Source organism: Onychostoma macrolepis, chromosome 13 (genome assembly GCF_012432095.1).
Source record: "Onychostoma macrolepis isolate SWU-2019 chromosome 13, ASM1243209v1, whole genome shotgun sequence".
Lineage (NCBI taxonomy): Eukaryota > Metazoa > Chordata > Actinopteri > Cypriniformes > Cyprinidae > Onychostoma > Onychostoma macrolepis.
The window spans coordinates 311,279-337,046 of record NC_081167.1 but is presented as its reverse complement, the minus strand read 5'-3'; the positions used below and the strand labels follow the sequence as shown (position 1 = coordinate 337,046).

The following is a 25,768-nucleotide window of genomic DNA, read 5'->3' as shown; positions in this document are numbered from 1 at the left end:
ACACACACACACATTTTATGTTACGGCGATGCCAGCCATAGCTTTATTGCTGTACTTTAGGGTAATTTACAGAAGTTTTCTTTCTTTTTTTTTTTTTTTTTTGCATTTAATGTAAAAGATGTGTTTATGTGGATTTACTTTTCACAGATTTTCACTTTACACTGTGGCTTTTTAAATTTTATCAGCTCTTGTGATTGATTAACCTTTGTGCTGAACTGATGCTCTGGTGCGCTTCTGAATGAGTGTTTTTGTAAGTTCTTGTAGTGGGTCTGTGCTTGTAGGAGGAGTTTGAGCGCAGCTGGTCTCTCATTGGTTGGACTGGCTGGAGAGGTTGTATCTCACACAGGAGGGCTGGAGCGATCATATACAGAGGGTGGAGTGAGGAGCTGCTGGAAAACTGTGCCTTTCAATCTGAGACATTCCCAAATCAATAAAGATCTGCAGACCTACAGCTGCGTCAGTCCCTGATCAGAGCCCGGAGTTCAGCTTCATACGCTGCGCAGAGACCCTCAGAGTCCATCATGAAGGTGAGTGTTCACACATTAATCAAGCGCATGTGGAGGCAGCATCACACGCTCAGAAAGGGCTGCAAAAAGATCTGATGAAGGTTTTCATATCGGAAGTATTGACTGCCAGTTTTGCAGCTTTCAAAAGAGAAAATACACAGAATGATCTACAGTTTAAACGGCTCATTTAATTTATTTCTCAAATCAAGTAGTCAAACAGCTGGCTGCGCTGTTCGGCAGTGCTCTCTCACAGTTCACCTCCTGTAATCTCTTCTAGATTTTAATTAAATGTGCATTATGGTGAAGAGTAGTGTGATTGATGAGGTGTTAGTGTGAGACGATGGGTTTCATTTGATGGAGGCTCTGTTGTGTGTTTAAGTTACAGTTGTTTCTTAAAGGTGCAGATTGAAGACTGTTCCAATACACCAAACCTGGTAGTAAATGGAGGGAGGATTCTACAGAATCTTCTACAGACAAGCAGAAGCGCTTTCTGAACATGTAGTTGTGAAACATTGCAGCATTTTTATTTGGGATCCATATTGCAATAGAAGTGAACAGGATCATTTGAAATTAGAATGAATGTCAGCGTATGTGATTGTGTTTATGAGACTGAGCCTTTCAGCTTCATATACACACACACACTGATCTGGACTGTGAGATGATCTCACTCAGGGCAGAACATATTCCTGATTTACTGATCAGATACTAAATCAGGTTATGTTTAAAAATGACTCCTAATGACTCTAAAACTCATAATGATGAGAACAACAGATTAGTCATAACGTTTTCCCAGTGGCTGGCAACTGTGCTGATTCTAGTTAGTTGTGGTTTAGCTGACAGTGCAGTTATTTCGAGTTTGGTCCTCCTGGAGTAAGGTTTGTTAGTATCCCATTAGACGGATGTCCTCAGTCTTGCCATTTAATTGGGGTCAGTGAAAAGCTGGTCTGTCCAGGGCTCTGCAGAGAGAGGTGATGAATGCAGCGGCGGCAGAACAGCCGTGTAACACAGCCTCGCTGCAATCATGAGGGATCTCAGGTGCGCAGCCATCATTTCAGAAGTGAGGGGAACAGTATGTCAAGTGCAATATTGCATTTTTCTGACCTCTATCTAATTGACAGGCTTTATTTTTAAAACAAAAATGTAATATGTTTAAGTGTTTTTTTAATCAGCTCTTATATGTGAAGTTTCTTTTGTTTGTTGCTGCCTATTGGTTGTTGAAAAAAGTTATGTAATGATAAAAGAGAACCCTATTAATTTAAGACCCATGTCAGAATGTTTAATACATATCTCTGCTTAACAGTAAATAATGTTAACTGCTACATATGCACATGTTCATTATACTGTGGGTGTTGTTTCAGCTCAGCCTTTTCTATTGAATTATAAAGTAAAAATGGCAGGGCTAAACATGTTTTCAGCATGGTATACTGGCAGTACACTACTAACCTAAACTGCTGCACAGCATTTGAAGTAATTATAGCAACCTGCGGTAAGTCAGTCTTTTTACTTATAAAATGAAAACGGCCACTTCTATTAATATTTTGTTTATCATTGTAAATGCGGACTGGGACATGCAAGTTACAAAATGGACAAATTCAGCTTTTATTAAAAGCGCAGGGGATGTAATCTAATCTATGTCCATTCATTGATGGGGGTTTACAGATCAACGCGGCCATCATAAACTCCTCACATTTGGCCCAGAGAAATATGATGTATGCATGTGATGAAGTGACTACACAAAGTCCCTCTCTCTGAGTTTTGGTCATTGCACAGTATGAAACCAGAAAAATGCACTATGCACTAGAAAGTTTAGTCCAATTCAATGTTTTGCAGAATGAGAACATCCCCTTAAATAAACAAAAATATAATAGTAACAGCATGTGTGTAAGAGGAAGACTGAGACGAGAGGCGTGTGGATCCATCTGCAAGGTTTTTATTAAAGGCGTGGTCATAAACAGGCAAGGGTCAGACAATAGCAGACAGGTATATTGGGACAAGACAAAAGAGTAATCCAGTAAACAGGCGTGGTTGAACTCCGACAAACAAAGTCCACACAGGGTAATCCAAAGGGGTAATCCGAAACAGGTGATAGTCCAAGCTAAAAGCAAACAAAGTCCGAACAGGGCAGCACAAGAGAATAATCCAAAGACAGGCAAGAGATCCAAAAAACACGACTAGACTAAGACTAGGAACTAAGACTGGAAACTAGAACAAGGAAATGGCTTCGTAGAGCTGCTGACAATAAACGTGGAATAAACGCTAACAATACTCAGCCCTGAACAGTGGTTAGGACCTCGTATTTAAAGTGTGTGTGATTGCCTGCAGGTGAGACTGCAATCTGCATGGGAAATGTAGTCCAGGGTGACGTGTAACAGTTTGTGTAGTGTGAGAGTCCGTGTAATCGGAGGGCGACCTCTGGTGGCAAGTGGACAGAAGGCCACGGACAGGATTCATGGCAATGTGTCTGGAACACCATCAGAAGTAGTTCTATAAAAGAAAGAGGGGTGAGGCTTTATGTTCTCTCACTTCCAATATATTTTCTGCTATGTGTATTTTTGGATGGAATCCCCTGCAATTATTTAATTTACTAGTTTTTCGTTTTAATTTTATAGTGAAAGAAGAATGTAATTGGGTTTTGTATTTAATTTCTGTTGAAGATCTGATTTTCAATTGTGAAAATTTAATATGTTTCAATGACACAGTACATTTGCTATTAATCCGGCGGTTAAAAATACATGCTTAAATACACTCAAATAACCCCAGTTAAAAGTAAAGAGCACTTGATTGCACTAAAAAAATACTTAAATACAAGCAAGTACATTTGTAGTACATAAACAGTTTTGTGTAGCTTCCGCTATCTGTCGTACACGCCTTCACGAGAGACTGCCTTTCCGGCAGATGACGTAGGACGCCGGCGCAGTGCATACGCGTGTTAGTCTCGCAAAAAACAACGTTTGTTTACAGGAGCAAAGGAAGCAAAGTTTCTTTATTTTAGCAAAGGAAAACCAGTCTCCTCTTGGCTTATATCGAAATCCTCTGACATTTTTATTTACAAATCCTCGTTTTGTGCTTCTAATTTGTGACCGGCGTTTTGTTTTGTTCTCTCTCTGCGCTCGTCACTAATCACGCAACGCCGACGTCCTACGTCATCCACCGGAACGCTTCCGCGTACGACAGTTAGATAAGTGAAAGAGAAGTGTTTATTATGTTTGAAATATGGATGTTTATCTTACAAAAATGCATGGATTCGCTACAGGAGGCCTTTATTCACCCCCGGATCCATGTGAGGCACGATTCGCGCACTTTATTTTCTATGAATGATGAGTATATTTAAAAGTGTATGAAAGATTGTTTCAATTGTACTACAAGTGGTAACTAAAGACTTTTAGTTTTTTTTTACAGAGAAAATACAGTATGTTAAAAGCACATTTTAGTTCATATTCATGGTGTCCCAAAATAGCACAGTTGAGTACACTTAGATGTTCTTAAGATTATTTTAAGAAGAACTAAATAATAATTCTTAGTATATTAAGTACAAAATTAGTGCTCGAAAATAGAGCACTTTAAGTACATTATGGAAGTGTACTAATTGTACTGAAATAAAGTGTACTGAACTGCACGGTTTTTTCACATGGGACGCAAAATAATTTAGATTTAATTAAATTAAAGAAAAGCTATTATTAGGGTTCATTAGGATTAAAAAAAAAGTCATTCTGACTCAGCACTGGGCTCTTTTAAAGGGGTCATGAAATGGAGAATGAAAAGATTCTTGATATATGAGAGGTTACTCTATGATAAAAAACATACTGCAAGCTTCTGATCTCAAAACTAACTCCTCAGTTTAAAATATGAATTATTCTTTTGTAGCCTTCTGAAATGCCGGATTTGAAATGTGGAGAATTGTGATATCATGGTTCTGCTCGACACAACCCTTAACATGTGTGATTGTATGCAATCAAGGAGGAGTGTTCTGAACAACTCATGTCTGTCCATCAATCACAGGAGCCATGCTGCTATTGCATGAAGATGTCGAGTAAGACCGTCAAACTCAGACATTGCTCAGTCAGTGGATGTAAAGAAACTGCTGCTTCAAAAACTTTGCATAGCCTTCCTAAAGTTCCAAGCATTGAAATGTTTGGCGGAAGTTTATTTTTAATGATGAGCCTGAGCGACTGAAAAATAAAAATCACATTTCACAACGGACTGTTCAACAAAGGTAAGTGTCATGGGTTGTAGAGGAATGAGGAATACAAACATGGATTCATACTTCCAAGAAGACTTTACTGAGAACACAGATGTAGTACAACATAACACTAAACAATAACCAACAAAGGATAGACTAGAATAAGGAGTATGTGGTAAATGAGGGAACTAAACGGGAACAACTGGACAAGGATTAACTAATCAGAAACCATGGCAACTAATGAGAGCTCATAACAGACAGGAACTAAACTGAACATAAAGGGCTGGACAATAAGGACTGCCCTATGGCCCGGGGCCAGCGTGAAGGACGTTCGGGACAGTAGATGGATTTGTCACTTTCCCGATCGGGCCACTGCAGTGTCGTCATGAAAGTTTATCATTTGCATGTGTTTTTAAGCCTTGTTAATTTAAAAGTTCAAGCGATAAAAAAGCATTCGGGCGCGAATGTGTGAACAGCACGCTCACAGACTGCCGCGTCTCAAACGTGCACGAGCCGCCTGAATGGGTAAATACCAAGCTGCAACTTCCGGCTCTCTCTTGAAACCAACACGTGCAGTCAAGATGGCGAGGGCCGTCTCTGCCCACTTTGAGCTTCAAAAATATTCTTCAGAAACCTAAGGGTGACGTCACGAACACTACCTCCATTTTTTTCTACAGTCTATGGTAAATACATACAAAATTAGCCTTTGTCAAAATTTAATTTAATTTATACAGTGGAGTACAGATGCACCGATCGACCGGTCATTTTTTGTTTTATTTCAGACTATCTTCTGTTCTGTGCTTGCACAAACTGCACTGCAATCATTTTCCAAAATGCCATTTGTGTGGAAATATTACGCTATTGGACGTACTGTAGTAGAAAAATACTGTAGCAGACAGAACAAGATCACTGTTCATGATGCACTAAAAAATATAGGAAGAAAATCCAAATGTTGAATTTTACATTAAAAAGTTTCTGAAGGGAACTGGCTGTTTTCAGAAAAGTTTACATTTCTTTTCATCTTGTCTCCATATAAGTGCATTTAAATTATGTTAATTATTAGTGTTAATAGAGTGGGGGAACTATGATGTCACTTTCTAGGTGAAAACCCGGAAGCGAGTGCATTTTAGCGCTTCCGGCTCCATCGTCCAAGAGTTAATGGTTTTTTTGAATGGGATTTTGGTTAAATCCCTTAAATAAGGTCCGTAGTTCACACAAGCTCAAGATACTTTCACGTTTTATTCTACGGCATTAAAAACACACCAGTCACAGCACACTCATGATTTTTTTAAGCTGTTACGTTTCTTAAAAAAGATGGTTGCTAACAAGCTGCTAAATCCGATGCCGAACAGTTTATCAATTTACAGTATTTTCCAGTTGTAGTATAATTTATTAATTTAATACAATTAATTTTAGAAGAACCAATGAATAGTTTCCCGCATTTTATATTTTTGTTCGACACTGTTTTTTTTTTTGCTTTGCCCCGAAATCCTTTTCACTGAATGTTAAAAATAAGTTTGAAACAGTTGTCGGGAGCGCGCTGGTGGCGACGCTGAAGGCGAGCGACCTTGGTGGTGTAGTTCGTTTATAGCCTAAGTTTAGCTTTTCAGTTCTGGCGCTTTTATTTTGGCTTCAGAATTCGTCAAAGTTATATTATTTTGTGAAGATTATCTTGATAGACAAAACATGTACGTTTCATCAACTATGATTGAACACAGAGCTTATTTTTTGCGATTATCCAAAAGCCTATGGAAAAATCCCATTGGCTTTTTGTCGAGGAACCAGTTTCATGCTAACCACCGATCCGCCTACAAAGTGACGTCATAGTTCCCCCACTCTATACACGCAGCGCTGCTTTGTTTAACAGTGGTAACCAAGAAAACGCTGTATTATTGCTGTTAAGCGCCACCTGCTGTCAGAGAGAGAAATTGCGTCTCACTCAGCCCATCTGCTGTTTTGCGCAATGTTTTATGCAGCATAATTTTACAAAGCTAAAGTCAGACCATTCTGTTTTTGCTTCAGATTTTGAAATTATAGAGTCTAATGTAAGTCAAAGATTGCATATTTTTGTTTTGACTGATTCATCATTAAAATGCAGTGGTTGCCTCTAATTTCAAATGGCTATGAAAAATAAAGGTGCAGAGTGAAGAATATGCAAATGTTATTTAATTGTGCTATTACTTGTAATTTGTTCACGTGTTCTTATTTACTGGAGGTTCACTTGTCTTTAATAATGTTTTAACTATGTTTGAATATATTTATGTATAGCTAGTGGTTTTTGCTGTGGTATGAAAATTGAAATCGAGAATTGTAAAATGTAAGGGTATCTAAAATATTGGAGTCATATAAGCTTATTTATTGAAATACAAGATAACATAGATCAAAAGCAATGATAACAGCAACTATTTTATTTTTTTGTGGCAGGGCCAGCAGAAAAAATCCTTAATGTTGAGCCCTGACATAACCATTATATAACATATACTTAACACATACTTAAAATGAAAGGAATATTTCACCTTAAAAATGAAAGTGAGCAATGACTGTGGCAGCCAACAACAGCACAGCTTAACCCTCTGCACATATTTATATTTAGTTTTATTGAAGAAGTTTCAATTCAGTCAATCTTTGTTACCCCATTTTAAGAAGGATTTCTATGGAGACCGGTCGTAGATAGACCGGCGGATAGCAGCAGCGGCACATAATATCCGTTCTGATTGGTCAGATCGCCTGTCAATCAAGCTCTTTGCGAATTCTGGTGGAGGTTCAGGAGGACGGACACCTGGGAGGAGGATGACAGACAAAGTCCAGGGTGGAGCTGATGGAGGGAGGAGCCAAGAGAGAGACAGAAGAAGCCAGGGTGGATCAGACGGAGGGAGGAGCCAGAGAGAAGACAGGGGGGAGCAGGAGCAGGAGGAGCCAGGCAGGACCCAGACCGCAGTCATGAAGGCAACCCACAGTGGAGCTGATGGAGGGAGGGGCTTACTGGCAGTAAGCAGCGGCAAAGGGGCAGAAGATGGCAGAGGACACATGAGAGGAGGTGGGAGAGGGAGGCTGGGCAATAGTACAGGATAATCCGGAGATTCTGGGACGGTGTGTGCTGCCCACACACACCAAATAGCAACTCCCATCACCGGGAGAGCAGCAGATAGGAGGACGACCTCCGTGGTCGTGACAGGACAGGACAGACAGACGATTCTAGACAGGTTGACAGTTCAGTACAGACAGACAGTTCATAAACGGCCTCCTTGGCCATAACAGGACAGGCAGAGATTTCAGATGATGACTGAAGACTGGGTACATCCAAATAAAAGTCTATTAATTACACTCTTTATTAATCTTTGTTAATAAAGATTAATAAAAATACAGTCGTTCATTGTTTGTTCATGTTACTTCACAGTGCATTAACTAATGCAAACAAACACAAATTGTGATTTTAATAATGCATTAGTAAATGCTGAAATTAACATTAACTAAGATTAATAAATGCTGTAGAAGTATTGTTCATGCTTAGTTCATGTTAACTAATGTTGTTAACTAATGTTAACTAATGAACCTTATTGTAAAGTCTTTAATAAATCCAAACACAAGCATAATCCACACAAGGGAGGAAGGAAACACATGTATCAATCGACGAGACTGGACAACACAAACTGAACAGACTGAAACTTATATGCACAAACCAAACGAGACTAATTAATGAAACACACCTGAACCAAATGACAATCAAGGGAAAAATAGGTCAATAAACACATGAGGAGAGAAAACAAACTAAAAGAGTTGTAGTTTGCAGAGTTTAGATGCAACCCTAATTAAACACACCTGATCCAGCTAATCTAATCATTTAGGCTTATTTGAAAGCTACATGGTATGTGTGTTGGAGCAGGGTTGGAACTAAACTCTACAGGGCTGCGGCCCTCCAGGAACTGAGTTTGACACCCCTGGTCTAGAATGTCCATTCGGTGAGTACATATTTACGCCAAGTTTATTTTTTATAAATCCGGATATGTGGATGGAAAATTGTGTACGCATGTTTCTATGCCCATTTTGTGTGTACGCAACATTTATAAATGAGACCCTAAGTCTTGACAAATCTATCTACACTAATGAGGATGCAAGTATGACCATCCAAAGAGGGCAGATCAGTGATAAAATACACTCCTAGGTACGACCAGGGACACCAAGGAATGGGCAACGGGAGGAGCTTACAAGACAGAAGATGGCGAGGATTCTTTGAGATGGCATGACCCGAACAATCTTCTCATGTCCACAGTCTTGCAGCGGTGAGAGCTTTCAGCTTTAGGAAGATTCTTGAGATTCTTATGGTCAGTTAGAATAGTGAAAGGATGCTGGGTTCCCTCCAGCCAATGCCTCCATTTCTCCAGGGCCTACTTTACGGTGTGCAGCTCTCTACTGGGGTAAACTTCTTGGAGATAAAGGCACACGGATGGAGTTTTGGTGGTGTCCCCTGCTGTTGAGATAGGACTGCTCATACCCCAGTTGTAGAGGCATCGACTTCCACAAGGAAGGACTTCTCTGAGTCGGAGCAGTTTAGAAGCAGTGCAATGGTAAATGCTTCTTTGAGCCATTGACTTGTGTGGTGCCTGGAGTCCAGGATTTGGGCCGGCCTTTAAGGAGATTGGTGAGTGGATGAGTGATGGTATTAAAATTATGAAACAAAGATAGAAAACTGAGGAAACGTTGTAACACCTTGATTGTTGTTGGGATGGGGCAGTTGTGGGCTATCTCAACCTTCCCCTTGTCTATCCAGATGCTGTCTTTGCTGATGTTGTAACCAAAGAACTGACTGGTGGTTGATGGAACATGCACTTTTGGCTTTTAGGAAGAGCTGAAATTCTCAAAGGCATTGAAGAACCTCCAAAACATGCTGGCAATGTGTGGCCATATTCCAGGAGTACACCAAGATGTTATCAACGTATACCAACACAAAATGATAGAGGTACTTCCAGAGCACTACATGCATCAAATCTTGAAACACAGTGGAGCGTTGACCAGGCCGTACAGCATGACTCAATACTTGTAATGCCCTGTAGGGGTCAAAAAGGCAGTCTTCCTCTTGACCCCCTTATATATCTGCATAAGGTTATAGGCACTTCAGAGGTCCAACTTGCTAAAGTTGTTCAATGCCTGATAATCAATGCAAGGCCTCAAGCCTCCATCCTTCTTTGCCACAAAGAAGAAACTTGAAGCAGTAGGGGACATTGAAGGGTGGATGTAACCCTGCTGGAGTGCCTCTTCAGTAAACTCCTCCATGGCCTACTGTTCAGGGATAGAGAAAGGATATATTTTGCCATGCGGCACTGGTAAATCTGTGAAATTTGCCTTGTTTTTGTGAATTTCTGTTAATGTCTAGTTCAGTTAGAAAACTCTTCGTTGCTGATAGGCTGGTTCTGACACACCTTACACTGTATCAGTTACTTCTCATCCATCCAAGATTCCTTTTAGCACTCCAGGAAAGATGAGCACAAATGTTTTTTTTTTTTTTTTTCAAATTTGTATTAATTTGTACAAGTATGTTTATCCTTACATTAGTTGCAAATTTGTGCATTGGTTGTAGTCATCCCAGATCCATTTGGCCCTGCAGGTAATTAATAAATACCCATCTTTTCCAATCAACATGCAAGGACTTTCTAACAATCTTTCTAAGCATCCAAATTATTTTGTTCTCCTGCATGGTTTCCTGGCTGGTCTCAAATTCATTCCATACTTTTCTCACATTTCAAAAGGCCTCTTCACACTTTTATATCCAGACTATTATATTTATCCAAACCAGATTCAGACCTGCAAGATCTAATTTCTCTCAATGCTGGCTGTCAGTCTGACATGCTGTTTTGGGGCCTTTTTCTTGATTGGAATGGCTTATTTTTCTTTTATAACAATCAATCGCATTTAACATTTGAAATCTTCATAGATGCAGCTCATTCCATAGGTTTTGGTTGGATATTCAGTAACAAATAATTTGCAGAGAAGTGGCTGACCGAAATCCTTTTGGTCTAGAAGCTTTCATCAGTGTACTGTTCTTCCTTATAATGGATTGGAAATCCATGATCAGCTCATGGTTTCGCCTCCAAGCTGAAGCAGCTATGTATTTGTACCAGGTTAGACCCCAGGCCTATACCAGACACTCCTTCAGGATCGGAGCAGTCACCACCACAGCTCCCAAAGTTTCTATAATGAAGAGGGGCAGGAGGTAATCTCAGGCATGCATTTATTAAGCCTTCTACACACTGCACGATTTTAGCAGACCTATAAGATCATTGCAGATCACACTGTGCGACATGGATCTAATAAACTTGGGTATGACATGCATGTAGACTATACGATGATGACACCTATTGACTCGTAGGCTACGACGCACGTTACTATAGAACAATAAAACATCATCAGCATGCGCTAATGGTAAACAAAACAGCATGATGAATCACACTTTGGCAATTGTAGTTTTTATGTATGCTGAAAAAAAGCGGCAAAAGAGGAAGGGATAAGAGCTTGAGGTAAGCAGATTTATGTTTCCACTTTAATAGTATCCTCGTCAGAGAGAGTTCCTGTACTGCTGCTGCTTTCCTGCTTTTTGAAAGTCTTTTTTTCTTTTTACCTCATGTTCAGGTGCTGCTGCTCTGCAGCTCTTGGAAGAGTTGATGAAGTGTCAGTGGTGTTTGCCTCTTTCTTTGCGTGCAGTGATTTGATCTCTTCTACTGCTCTGTCTTTGCAAAGACTATAGAATACCCGAGAAGTGTCACTCGTATAGTTTTGAATGGGGAAAAATGCAATGCTCAGTATGCCCGCTCTATTGAACGAAGCCTCACCTTCTGAGCAAAAGAGCCAATCCCTAATCTGTAAATTCATCGCGTCACTGCAGCTGCCGTTAGAAGTCCCAGTTGCTATAGAAACAGTCAGTGTTCTGAGACGTGCGCTCAGGACTGTGCATGCGCACTGGCTGGTCTAACCCGAGAAATAAGCTTTTTTTAACACTATTTGAACAAAATAAACAACATGATACAGTTGTCGTCAGATTTCATTGGTGATTTCAAATAGGAAATTTAATCGTAAGTTTGGCGAACAGTTTTGGAGACTTTGATGTTTCCCCATTCAAAGAGATAGGAGTTGCACTTGCATGCCCAAGTGGTGTTTCAAAGATGGCCGCCGAGTGACATGACTTGCTTTAAAGGGACTTTAGTCTTTGATGGCATCCACCTTTTCATTGTTGATGCAGGTAGTTGTAGAGCATGGATCGGAAGAAGTGAAGCTTTGTGAAGCCAAGAGAGTACTTTTCACTTATGTTAGAATGGTTATTTTTTTATGTCCTTGGACAATGTAGTCACTTTCTCCCTCCGCAAGAATGGTTTTATTGAAAAGATGGAGGACAAGGCATCTATGAATTCCTAAATGAGCTTAACACATTGCTTACTGACTCCAGCACATCAATGCCCTGCCAGTTGGGCACTAAATGCTTTGTTTTCTTGTGAGCTTTCAAAACTTTTGACTTTTGGCCCCCTCATGCTCAGGCCATCTTTAGATCATCTTTTGCCACAATTCTCACCTAGTAAGTGTCTCTGTTGTGAGCTGGTGCTGTGGCAGACTGAGTTCATCCTGAGCACTATGCAGCCAACCATTCGAGGTTGTTTAATTCACTTCATGGTAGGACTGAAATAATATTGCATGGAATAAAAAGCATTTCTGATTGGTTAGTTCTGTGTGGTTGAAACTGGTACACAACCAGGTACACCCCTGGTACACCCCTCCTCCCAAAATAAAAAAATAAAAATAAAATTTAAATATACAACTTTGTGACTTTTAAACGTGTATTGGACTGGTTGATCCTGCACTTCTGATCATGGCTTCTGACGATGCTTCCATCTTTGTGGAGCTATCCTTGAGTTTGTTGCAACAATGTGGATCAGTCGAATTCTTACATGGATTATACTTTATCTTATCTGCCATCCAGTGAATGCGATATTTCAATATACTGCGGCAGAATTTTTCTCATAGCGATATGAGATATTATCTATTATCCTTAGCAGAAGTACATCTATCGTGGATATCGACGGTACTATATTTCAAGGACACAGATCCTTGAAGGTCCTACGATCGTTCTGGTCGCGCATTCTGTGTCTGGTAAAGAAGTCAAGGTGGTAAAGGTTTTACCTTTACTGCGGGCTGTCAAAAAAATGTTGCGTGGGTCCCACTGTCCCACAGTCCCACAGCCACAATTTGGTGCATATAGAATAATGGAGTTACATAAACACTAGGCTTGCTGTTGTAGTTGGAGATACAAGGTGTTTGGTCAAAATTATAGGCTATTACTTGCCTGCCATGGCATCTCCACAACTGTCATTTTGCTTTTATTTTAATAGAAATAAAAATAATTTAGTTCAGATGGAAAACGTACGCTACACTAAACTGAAAACGTCTGCTCTGCTCCATTTTACAGCCAGGATTGCCAGGTCTGCGTGTCAAAACTTGTCCATTCCAGTCAAAATCAGCCCAATGAAGCACAATGACCCTATCCCAAATATCATAACTCAAAATGTTGTTTACATACCTAAAATACATATTTTACAGTTACTGTTATGCACATTGATCATAACCACAGCTCAGCAGTGGCCCTCCTTAACAAAACTGAACATCTAGCGCAGTTCTATCATATAGAATGCAAAATGTTTGAATACAAGCATTTCTGTCAAATGTTGGGTCAAAATTGGGGGATCATCCCACAGTAATAGTTTAAAAGAAATGTTGATTAATGTGTGTTGTCCTTATAAATAAATATAAAAAAGTAGCCTAATTCTGTTGGAAAAAGGCGAGCTGCAGGAGTCAGGAGTTGTAAGATGCTTCCTTTACACAGAGTGCGTGTGATCGCGAAATCGAAAGTGAAAGGAAACAACAAGCACTCATTCAATAGCGGTTTAAATACCCCGCATATTGATAGCAGCTCCCTGATGCACGAAAATTCTATTAGGGGGCCTATACAATATGGCGGGAGCGGGCGGGACTGGACACAAAAATTGCGCGAGCGGGTGAGAGTGGGACACACACATTGTGCGAGCGGGCGATAATGGTCAGAAATTAAGCGGGACCGGGATCAAGAAAACAGTCCCGCGCAGGACTCTAATTTGAACGATCTCACTTTTTGTTTATTCAATACTCGCTCGTTGACAAACAAAGGACCTCTTATTTATGATCTTCTGGACGATAATAAGTCCTCTGTTTGACTGAAACATGGTAACATCCTCATGATTTCTTGTAACTTAAACTGTTCCTCCCAGGTTTGTTTACACCTCTCAACCCCCGTGCCTCTGGCCGAGCAGGATGACTTACTATACATTAAAATGAGAAATGGAAAGTCTCTTCCATAACTGTGCCTTTGTATTAATCATTTGAGTCCATTGTTTTACAAATTAATGGGCCTGTTCCTACTGTTGTAACCACTGTTTATCATCCACCCAGAAACAATACTGATTTTTCCATGAGTTCTCTGTATTTTTAACTTTACTGCGTTCTGCATCTTACAAAGTTATTATGTTGGGTGATTTTAATATTCACGTGGACATTGTCAATAACACTCTCACCAGGGATTTTATATCATGCCTTGATAGTTCTGAAACAAAAATTTGCTGATTTACCTACTCATTATTAAGTCCATATTCTTGATCTTATTTGTTGCTCTAGTGTAACTCCTTTTTAACTGTCTTGTAATGGACCCGCCCATATCAGATCACAAGGTAAAATATAATTCAATGTTAACTTGCTGGTTGGAAAAATCAACATGGATCGTTCCATCTCATTTCGGAATATGATCGATCTGTCTGCTCCTTCTGATGGACTTGATCATTTCTTCAGGAGAGATGCCTTTTCTACTCCAGACGACCTGGTTTTCTATTATACTGTGCTTGATACACTTGCACCTTTAAAAACTCGGACTGTCAACAGATACTATTGGAAGAGAACTGAACTGAGCTGGACGATGACATCACTGAATCAACAATGAACTGACTTTAACTGAAAAATCCTCTTTTTAGAGCTGCTTTACAGCAGAATTGAATTTTGTTTGCATTATTGATACACTATTTTCCTGTTTAACACTGTAAAGTGGCTTTGACACAATCTGTTTTGTATAAAGTGCTATATAAAGGTGACTTGCTTGATTCAATTAATTGATTAAATGTAAATATTTGACGTAAAAAACAACACATATACGTTTAATAAGGTAATCATAAAAACAAATCATGATTGACTAAAGAAAATCATGATAAAATTTATTCTAAATTTACTAAAAAATATATGCAAAAAAACTGAAAACACACTTACTGGCTGTGTTGGTAAACAAACGTTGTATAGCAGCAGAGATCTTGAACATGCAGCAGTATTGGACACTTTGGGAGTGTACTCGGGGGTTGCTAGTTTTGCTGTACTGTTCAAGGATGATAATGCATTCAAAATGTTTAGATGCAGGAGTGGCTTTATGAGCACTAGGAAGAGATCAAGGCATTCTGGAGCACTGAACTCCACATCATCTCTCAAAGAGCTTGAGGCTGTTCTGCATGAGCAGTGCAGCAGTGTGCCCCTACATGAACACCAAAAAGCACTGAAAATATGCTAAAGGCAAAGAATGGTCCTGATTCTTATTTGGTCTCTGATATTTATAAATGTTTATATTCTTTGTGTTTTTAAGCTAAACAAGCTAAACAAATTAAACGGTGATGCATGCCCACACACACACACACCCTTCTATATGTTATTTTGAGAACATACACACAGTAATATTGGTTTCTTCTTTTTCATTGTTTCAGTTGGCATATGTTAAACATCTCTCATATCAATAATTTTTGTCCGGCGTCTTTCATATTAACTAAGGTCCAGTTAACTTCATAAACTTCATTTATTACTCCAATGAGTGTCTTGCACTATGGTAGTTTGGGCTTTCTTCAGCCAAAAAGAGAATACATCCAAAAGATAATTATTCCTTGTGCAACATGAACAATTCATATTTAAGGTTACTGCAAAGCCAAGTCTCTCAAAGTCAGCTAATGCATTTCCTGAGTGTGACGCACTCCACGCAACAAGTGGAGAACAATAATGAGATAGGCAGACCTATGTGCATCATGCTTGCAAATGTAGGACACAACAAATCAAACGCCATTTGCCATTACATGGATTCTGATTGGAAAGATTGTATTTATGCATTCATTTTGTGAATTTGTGCATATCTATTGGCAGTGAAATGTGGTTTGCATGTATGCTATAAATAATTTCATCTGAGGGTTCTCAGATGTATTTAGCATCCTCAAACACCCCCAAAGAACTGGGACTGGTTGCATTATACAGTTTTACAGTTATGTTAATTATTACATTTGCAAGGAGGAGTGGAAGAAGTGTTGAGGCGAGGGGCACAGAGGAGCAGGAGACCTCTATGGTGGAGTCAATTGAGGTCCAGGGGCGTGTCTAGAGGGGGGGCACGGGGTGGTACTGGCCCTCCTCAAAATATCTGTCAATAGTCTGCAGTAACGTGTAAACGCTAAAATATTGGGTTTAATAATGTTAGCGTTCTGACACTTGGAATTTTAAGATGTAGAATAGTAAACACCTGTTTGTATTGAATAAACAATAAACTTGTATTTTTTATTTTTGTTTGCTATGTCCAAGAACAGCTTCACATTTAAATGATTTTGTCTTTAATCAGATGAGAATATGGCTATTAAATATACTATTTGATGATTAAGGTTTTGTTTGTTTGTTTGTTTTGTTTTTTTTTCTAGACAGAATTTTGTGTAAAAAATTAAAAGGGGACAACAGCAGCAATACATTCAAGGTTTCTTCGAGAAGAAACCATGTCAAAGACAGGTAGTGCAGTGCAGGTCAGAGCCAATCCACCCGGCAGGGTCAAGTTGGCCAACAAATTAGCAGGTCAGAGCCAGCCAGAGAGGGCCAGTGAGGACTACACCAGCAGCCATCTACAAGTGCATCTCAATAAATTAGAATGTCGTGGAAAAGTTCATTTATTTCAGTAATTCAACTCAAATTGTGAAACTCGTGTATTAAATAAATTCAATGCACACAGACTGAAGTAGTTTAAGTCTTTGGTTCTTTTAATTGTGATGATTTTGGCTCACATTTAACAAAAACCCACCAATTCACTATCTCAACAAATTAGAATATGGTGACATGCTAATCAGCTAATCAACTCAAAACACCTGCAAAGGTTTCCTGAGCCTTCAAAATGGTCTCTCAGTTTGGTTCACTAGGCTACACAATCACAGGGAAGACTGCTGATCTGACAGTTGTCCAGAAGACAATCATTGACACCCTTCACAAGGAGGGTAAGCCACAAACATTCATTGCCAAAGAAGCTGGCTGTTCACAGAGTGCTGTATCCAAGCATGTTAACAGAAAGTTGAGTGGAAGGAAAAAGTGTGGAAGAAAAAGATGCACAACCAACCGAGAGAACCACAGCATTATGAGGATTGTCAAGCAAAATCCATTCAAGAATTTGGGTGAACTTCACAAAGAATGGACTGAGGCTGGGGTCAAGGCATCAAGAGCCACCACACACAGACGTGTCGAGGAATTTGGCTACAGTTGTCGTATTCCTCTTGTTAAGCCACTTCTGAACCACAGACAACGTCAGAGGTGTCTTACCTGGGCTAAGGAGAAGAAGAACTGGACTGTTGCCCAGTGGTCCAAAGTCCTCTTTTCAGATGAGAGCAAGTTTTGTATTTCATTTGGAAACCAAGGTCCTAGAGTCTGGAGGAAGGGTGGAGAAGCTCATAGCCCAAGTTGCTTGAAGTCCAGTGTTAAGTTTCCACAGTCTGTGATGATTTGGGGTGCAATGTCATCTGCTGGTGTTGGTCCATTGTGTTTTTTGAAAACCAAAGTCACTGCACCCGTTTACCAAGAAATTTTGGAGCACTTCATGCTTCCTTCTGCTGACCAGCTTTTTAAAGATGCTGATTTCATTTTCCAGCAGGATTTGGCACCTGCCCGCACTGCCAAAAGCACCAAAAGTTGGTTAAATGACCATGGTGTTGGTGTGCTTGACTGGCCAGCAAACTCACCAGACCTGAACCCCATAGAGAATCTATGGGGTATTGTCAAGAGGAAAATCAGAAACAAGAGACCAAAAAATGCAGATGAGCTGAAGGCCACTGTCAAAGAAACATGGGCTTCCATACCACCTCAGCAGTGCCACAAACTGATCACCTCCACGCCACGCCGAATTGAGGCAGTAATTAAAGCAAAAGGAGCCCCTACCAAGTATTGAGTACATATACAGTAAATGAACATACTTTCCAGAAGGCCAACAATTCACTAAAAATGTTTTTTTTATTGGTCTTATGAAGTATTCTAATTTGTTGAGATAGTGAATTGGTGGGTTTTTGTTAAATGTGAGCCAAAATCATCACCAAATCAGAACCAAAGACTTAAACTACTTCAGTCTGTGTGCATTGAATACATTTTTTTAAGTTTCACAATTTGAGTTGAATTACTGAAATAAATTAACTTTTCCACGACATTCTAATTTATTGAGATGCACCTGTATCTTCAGCAACGGGTGAAAGTCAGAATATGAACATTTTTTACAAAAAGTTCACTAGACACAAACACACACACACACCATCCGTTTGGACAATAAAAGTTGGGAACAAGTATTGTCTGATCAGTGGTTTTTATTTATAAAAAGAGAGATGAGTTGTCTTGGCACTTGTGCAATGCCATTTTTATGTGACTTTTACATGACTTTTCCTATGTATATTTTCCTATTCCCACCCCCCGGCTAGGTCTAGGTCCCCCCTGTGCCACCCCATTTAAAAAATCCTAGAATCGTCCCTGGTGAAGATCATGGTAGAGAAAAACCACTAAAATCTGTGCTTCACAGTTTCCTCATGACAGCCGTGACATTCTGCACATTGTGTTCCACAGTGGTGATTTTGTGATGTGTGCTCTGGAGTTTGTGGCCTTGCAACGAAGTTCAGCTCAAGCACTGGATCCCATGTCTGGTCTAATGCAGCTTTAATTGACTTATTGATCACAAGCTTCCAGCCTTAAGTCAATAACCTGCTTTGAGGCAGACAGTCTTCTTCTACCAAGCTTGTCCCTCAATGAAGCATATGTTGCTCTGGTTGTATATATTAGTTAGAACGAACATGCTTAACATACAGAGCAGATATGTCAGAAATAAAGAGAAAATCATTTTGCGTTTCATCAAAGCATTGTGTTACATGGATTTATGAGGAACTTCTTAAGGCATAATGGTATTTAAACTGAACTAATGATATTTCATATTTTCTGTTCCCTAACTCTAAACATAAGCCTCACAGAAAACATTTTGCATTTTTCTTAAATGTTACTGTATGTCCTCATAATGGAGGTAAACAGTTCTGAAACCTAAGTACAAACTATGTATATTATGAGGACACAAGCCTAACCCTCATTATGTAGGCCAAACCCTTACACACACACACACACACACACACACACACAGACTGTGACATCCATTTGCACTTTGTGAAGTATTGTTTGCCTGGTCTGCAAATCTGATATTTTTCATTGATGTGTCTTGCCTTGTTTCTGGATTATCTGACTTGTCTCATTGTTTACCCTCTTGGATGTGTGTTTTTGGATTTAGTTTACAGATTGGACAGTTTTCTTGGTGTTTGACCTGGACTGTGTTACCCAGATTAAAAGACTGTGATTTGCCCTGGCCTGTTGCTAAAAATAAATCTCTGCAAATGGATGCCTCTGCTTTCCCTGAGTCTGCTATGTTCCACACACACAGACGTAACGTGAATAAGTCTAATTAGTCATTAAACTATCACAAAACAGTAGGTCATTTTTGAATACAATCAATCAATGTAAGATTAACAAAAATGTCATAATAATATTTTACATTTATTATTTTATTTTTATTTTATTTATTTATTTTGCGGAGGCTAATGTAGCTTTCCCACTATCTATTATTATTGAGGCACAGAGGAGATAAGGGTTGTAATTTAATTCTGCATGCTTGAACATTATGAATGATTTTGCCCTACTCAGACTTAAACATCCTGAATCTCAGCCTCAGTCATGCTACAGTAATACTGCTCTAAGGCAAATCTGTAGAAAAACTTAATACGAGGAAGAGAGACAAGCTGCAAATCTCCTATAAAAATTTAAGAGATTCTCTCAGTAATTGTCAGCATGCAGTCAAAGCTGCAGGAACAAAATATTTCTCAGAGTGAATTAATAGAAATACACATTGCCTCAAAGTTCTGTTTAGTTTACCCCTAAAACCTGTGAAGATATTTTACATTTCTTATTTAGAGCCATTCAAAGCACAGAGGCAGCTGTGTTAAAGGAGTAAATTATTTATTAGTAGCTGTTGAATCTGGGCTCTTTGTACTTTTACATTGTACTGCATTGTTGATCACCAATAATCATATAGTTCTGGTGGCATAATAGCTTTCTATTATTTATAGCTACACATGAGTTGGCGGAATGACTGTAAATAAAGAGACTGGCTGTTCAATTCCACAATAATTCAGCTTCTGGAAGCCACCATTAAAAGGAAATCTTTTTTTCTCATTAGCTCTGAACCAGTAGTTGGTAGTTGTTACATCATTCTGCAACTCACTGCAGAACAGAATGTATTTAAATTAATGGCATTACTGGAAAAACATATGAAAGATGGCTAAAGACTCAGCTGCTTGGATTGAGTTGGGCAGGTCATTCCACCAGCTGGGAATAGTTCAGGTGAAAGTCTGTGAAAGCGATTTTAAATTTTTTTTTGCCTCTTTTGGATGGCACTATAATGTAATGTGCAGAACGCAAACTTCTGGAGGGCACATAAGTCTGAAGTATTGAATTTAGCTAAAGGGGTGCAGAGCCAGTGGTTGTGTTGTAGCCTTTTATGTGAGTGACTATTGATAGCCAGTGCGAATTGATGAACAGAGGTGTGACATGAGCTCTTTTCGGCTTGTTAAAGACTAATCTTGCTGCCATGTTCTGGATTAGCTGCAGAGGTTTGAACTAGCTGGAAGACCTGCCAAGAGAGTATTGCAATAGTTCAGAGTGGACAGAATAAGAGCTTGAACAAGAAGTTGTGAAGCATGTTCTGAAAGAAAGGGCCTGATCTTCCTAATGTTGTATAAAGCAAATCTGCAGGACCGGGTAGTTTTAGCAATGTGGTCTGTGAAGTTCAGCTGATCATCAATTATAACTCCAAGGTTTCTGACTGTCCTAGAAGGAGTTATGGTTGATGCACTTGCTGGATTCAGATATTGTGATGAAGTGATGGGTTTGATGGAACCACAAGCAGTTCTGTCTTGGCAAGGTTGAGTTGAAGGTGTAGGCAAATCCAGGGTAGGCAAAGAACACAGAATCAAGATACACAGGCTAGGATCTAAACAAAGGAAATCTGGCAAAGAACAAGACTAGATACGACTCGGAACTAAGACAGGAGAAACTAGACGAAGCTAAACAATACTCGGCCCTGAATAGTGGTTAGGGCCTCGTATTTCAAGTGTGTATGATTGCCTGCAGGTGAGACTGCAATCAGTGCAATGAAGCATGGGAAATGTAGCCCAGGGTGACGTGTAACACTTTCTGTAGTGTGAGAGTCAGTGTAATCGGAAGGCGACCTCTGGTGGCGAGCAGACCGAACACCACAGACAGGATTCATGACAGAGTCCCCCCCCCCCCAAAGGAGCGGCTTCCAGATGGTCCAAATATTATACAATCCAGGAGGGCGGTGGAGCGGCGGCGGAGCGGCGGCAGAACAGGGGGAGGGATGGAGGGCCAGGTCCATGTAGAGGTGCAGGAACTTGGGACTGAGGCAGGACTGGCGGAGCAGGGAAATGAGGCGGAACCGGTAGGGCAGGTGGAGCTGAGGGCCACCACAGCAGAGCAGATGGGTCCAAAGATCCCCACGGCGGAGTAGAAGACCACCAGAGCAGGACAGAAGACCACCACGGTGGAGCACACGGAGCAGAAGACCACCTAAGCTGAGCAGACAAGACGGACAACCACTAAAGCGAGACTGAAGACGACCACGGCGGACCAGAAGAATGAGGGACCCATGGCAAAGACTGGGACCTAGGGAAAACTGGGACACAAGAGACAGACAGTGCATTCACTAATATTGGCCCCCTTGGTAAATATGAGCATCTCCATTGAGCATAAAAATCCCCATTTCCACCGTCAGGGCAATAATTAAGAAGTTCCAATCAACTAAAGATGTTACAAATCTGCCTAGAAGAGGACGTGTGTCTATATCATCCTAATGCATGCTGAGGAGGAGAGTTTGAGTGACCAAAGATTCTCAGAGGATTACAGCTGAAGAATTGCAGAGATTAGTTGAATCTTAAAAATATACCAAACATCCCCCTACATCACCACATGCTGTTCAAATGGGTTTCAAGAAAACATTACTGGCTCATTCAAAAACAATCTCGCATATTCAGTTGTCAGACAGGACTGGAACTTCAAATGGCACTGGCTTCTATGGTCAGATGAAACATAAAAAAAGAGCTTTTTGTCAGCAAACCCACCAGATGGGTTTGGTGCAAACAGGGCTAAAAATTACTCCATGTCCACGTTTAAATATACTGCTGTTGTGGGCCTGTTTTTCTGCCGGAGGTCCTGGAAGTCTTGTTCAGATACATGGCATCATGGATTCTATCAAATACTAACAGATAAAAAATCTAAACCTGACTGCTTCTGTTAGAAATCTTATAATGGACCATGTTTGGATCTTCCATCAAGACAATGATCCAAAACAAACATCAAAATCAACACAAAAATGTGTCACTGAATGAAAAAAAATTAAGCTTCTGCCACATCCATCCCAGTCCTCTGACCTTAACCCTATAGAAAATGAGTGGGTGAACTGAAGAGAAGAAGCACTAACATGGAGCTGGGAATTTAAAGGGTCTGGATTGATTCTGGATGAAGGAATGGTCTCTTATCTCTTGTCAGGTGTTCTCCAAACTCATCAGGCATTATAGGAGAAAACTCAGAGCTGTTATCTTGGGAAAAGGACGTTGCAATAATTGGGTACCAAAAACTGTGGCGATAATGTGAACTAGAGAAAAAAAAAAAAAGAAATTCCCCCCAGTTTCCATTGTTTTACTTCAATGAAAGGTTATAATTTTGTGTATTTTTTTAATGATAGATCAAAAAGATAAATGATGCAGATTTATTTAAAGTATCAGTAGCTTTGTAAGGGCCCGACGCTGGGGGGGCCCCCTGAGGGGGAAATGTGATTTGCCTGCATTTCAGCCCGGGCCTGACGGCCCCGACTTTTTTCCGCCTCTAGGGCTGGGCTTCGGGCCATTTTTCACGTTATAGTTATATATACGGGCCGGGCCTTGGGCCTGTTTTAGGCCTGTTTTCTCCTTATTTTTATATTTTAGACATCCATCAATTTAGTGATGAAAAAAATTGCCGCGCTGGTGGAAACAACACAAGACCGAGTCGAGACTGTGAAGAGCGGCTCAACAGTGTTTAGTGTCCCGCAACAGCAGAGAGCGCGCCGTCAGCGCAGCTGGAGAGTTCTGCATTCAGATACACGCAATACGCTGAAGCTTGCCGCAAAGCCCCAGCAAAAGTAATTACCATGAATGTGTCCGGGGGAAATAGTAAGGAGATATTGAAATTATTTACTACTAAATATTATTTACTAGTGTTTTCAGTGTCAGTGTCGCAAAGATGAAGATGATGATCCTGACTCACCGTCTCCTCATTAGACATGCCTTTAGAGAGAAGTGCATCTTCACGGATTATAATGAAAGAGTTTTTGTTATCGATTTGATTTATTTCGTTAAGTAGTAATTTAAAGCTTTCTATAGATATATTTATCATGTCTGTGAGGCATGTATTCGCTGACTTTCGGTTCATTTTTGTGAAGCGCTCCTGTTCAAGACGAGATGGCAGAAAGCGCATTGTTTTCTTAAAAGCACGCATCATTGTTTTCTTTTTTGATTTGTGAGCGCACACAAATAAAAGTAGACCCTTTACAGTTCCGAATGATGTATTACTCTTACCTTTATGAGCAAAAATTACAGCATAAGGTGTTTCCACTGAAAAAAATGCAATTGATTGCGCTGGTGCCTCCATGTCCTGCGCTTTAGCTTCCACTCTCCGCACAGACTATTGGATGCAGCGCACATTTATCTAGGTTTAACGTTTAAACATTGTTATATGCTTGAACTGTTTTAGTATATCTAGAGATTTTATTTTAGGCAAGTCGTGATGATTTGAGAAGGCTAAATTGACCAAACATATAGGCTATGAGCAGCCTGCCGGTCTGCAGCTGGCCGCTTGGTCGCTACTTTAAGAAAGAAAAAACTTATTTAACGAACAAAAACATGCTCCAAACGTTTTTCTAAATTAACTTAATAAAAAAAAAGACGGGCTTGACTCGGGCCGGTAATTCTGTTAAACTGTTGGACACGTGCCGGGTTAGGGCTGAGCGTCTCGGCTAGGGCCTAAGTTTGAAGCCTGTGCAGGGCTCTACCGGGGACGCGATCACGATTTCTACCGAGGGGGGTTCTTCTTCTTTCGGTTCATTTGGAACATGATCTGTATGGAGGGGGGAGACCAACAACCCCCCCCTCCCCAATCACAAATGCAGACATGGTCATGTTTACGCGGCACAATGCAACATGACGCGTAAAAAGACAGTATAAGTCATGTAAAGGCCTTTTCACACCAAAAGTGAAATGAATAAGCCTCAGCCATTCTGGATTGCATGAAGCATAGAATGCAGGAGAAGAAAGTTCAACACTCTTCAGCAAAAAAAAATGTCATGTGTAAGTCACTTTTGCTTATTAGTATGGTTCAATTGGATCATCGAAGGTCGGCAGCAAAGATATTGGTTAATAAAATGGGATTAAATGCATAAAAGAAATTTGTGTTCTTTACTACATTTAATTATTGCAGGTTTGCATCACACTGTTTTCATTAATTTTGAGGAATACTGAATCTGTTTTTGTGCAGGTGAGATGAATAAATGCATGTTCAGATTAGTCTAGAACTACAGTAAGATCATGTTCACACACAACGCCTCTGCACTTACTTTACGATTTCTCTCAACATGGCAACACCAGAGCTGTCAGTCAATACATGGACAAAGAAAGTAACTTGCATTACCTATTTGAAAAAGTAACTCAGATATTTTATTGTAAACTAAAAAGTAATGCGTTACTTTACTAGTTACTTGAAAAAAGTAATCTGATTACGTAACTTGTTACCCCCAACACTGCACAACAGCAGGTAGATTTAGATACTAACCACTCTTTTACACTTGTACATGCATGGATATGCATAGATAGACTTTCAAATTATAACTGAATTGTTTCCTTCTGCATATAGCCAGGGTTTAAATGTCTATCTCCAAAGGCAAAGCAGCTGTCCATATTCAAATTCTAGCTCTGAATGAGTGTTTTTGCTTCTTCCTCTTGTTTTTTGCAGTCTCAGCACAAATGCATTATGATCTTTGCGCTGGTGTGCTGCTGTGCTGTGCTGATAGCACTAATATTCTCTGCTGTAGATGTGTGGGGGGATGACGAGGACGATATCGCTGAAGGAAAATGTACCTGCCGGTAAGCAAAACTCACCCATCACACCTAACACGTGACAATAGACTCATTGTCTGAATAGCCTGAAATAAAGCGTATTGGAACAATTTAGTATTTTTTTTAATTCTGCTTAACTTTGCTTAACCTAATTGTATAATTTTATTGATTCACAATATTATCTATATTCAGAGAATGTGTCTTTACAAGTTTATTTTCAATTACAGTATTGACACATTTATTTTTAATGAAAAAGTGGCAAAAATCTTGAATTAATCTTGTTTTTAAAGATTGTTAGATATTTTAACTGGGTAAAAAGAAAGAAAGAAAGAGGTAAAAAAATCTTACTTTTTAGCAGTTCAAATCTTTCCAAATTTCCTAGAGTCAGCTATGCAAATGTATATCCGGTCTGCATTTATGCCCAGTAATCTGTATTTTTGCAGGTTATGCCATGCATTCTTTTATTATTGTTGGTGTTGTTGTTGTTGTTGTTATGGCCACTTTCAATTAAT

The 25,768-nt window shown here is 39.8% G+C and overlaps 1 protein-coding gene across 1 annotated transcript in view; it reads left to right on the top strand.

Moving 5' to 3' along the window:
* Positions 1-437: 437 nt before the first annotated feature.
* Positions 438-25,768, top strand: part of LOC131552409 (inactive phospholipase D5) — a 51,272-nt gene continuing 25,941 nt past the window's right edge. Inside the window, exons 1-2 of the mRNA XM_058796179.1 lie at positions 438-527; positions 25,153-25,283. Of these exons, the coding sequence (XP_058652162.1) occupies positions 522-527; positions 25,153-25,283 (137 nt within the window). The 5' untranslated portion in view covers positions 438-521. The remainder of the gene's footprint in view (positions 528-25,152; positions 25,284-25,768) is intronic.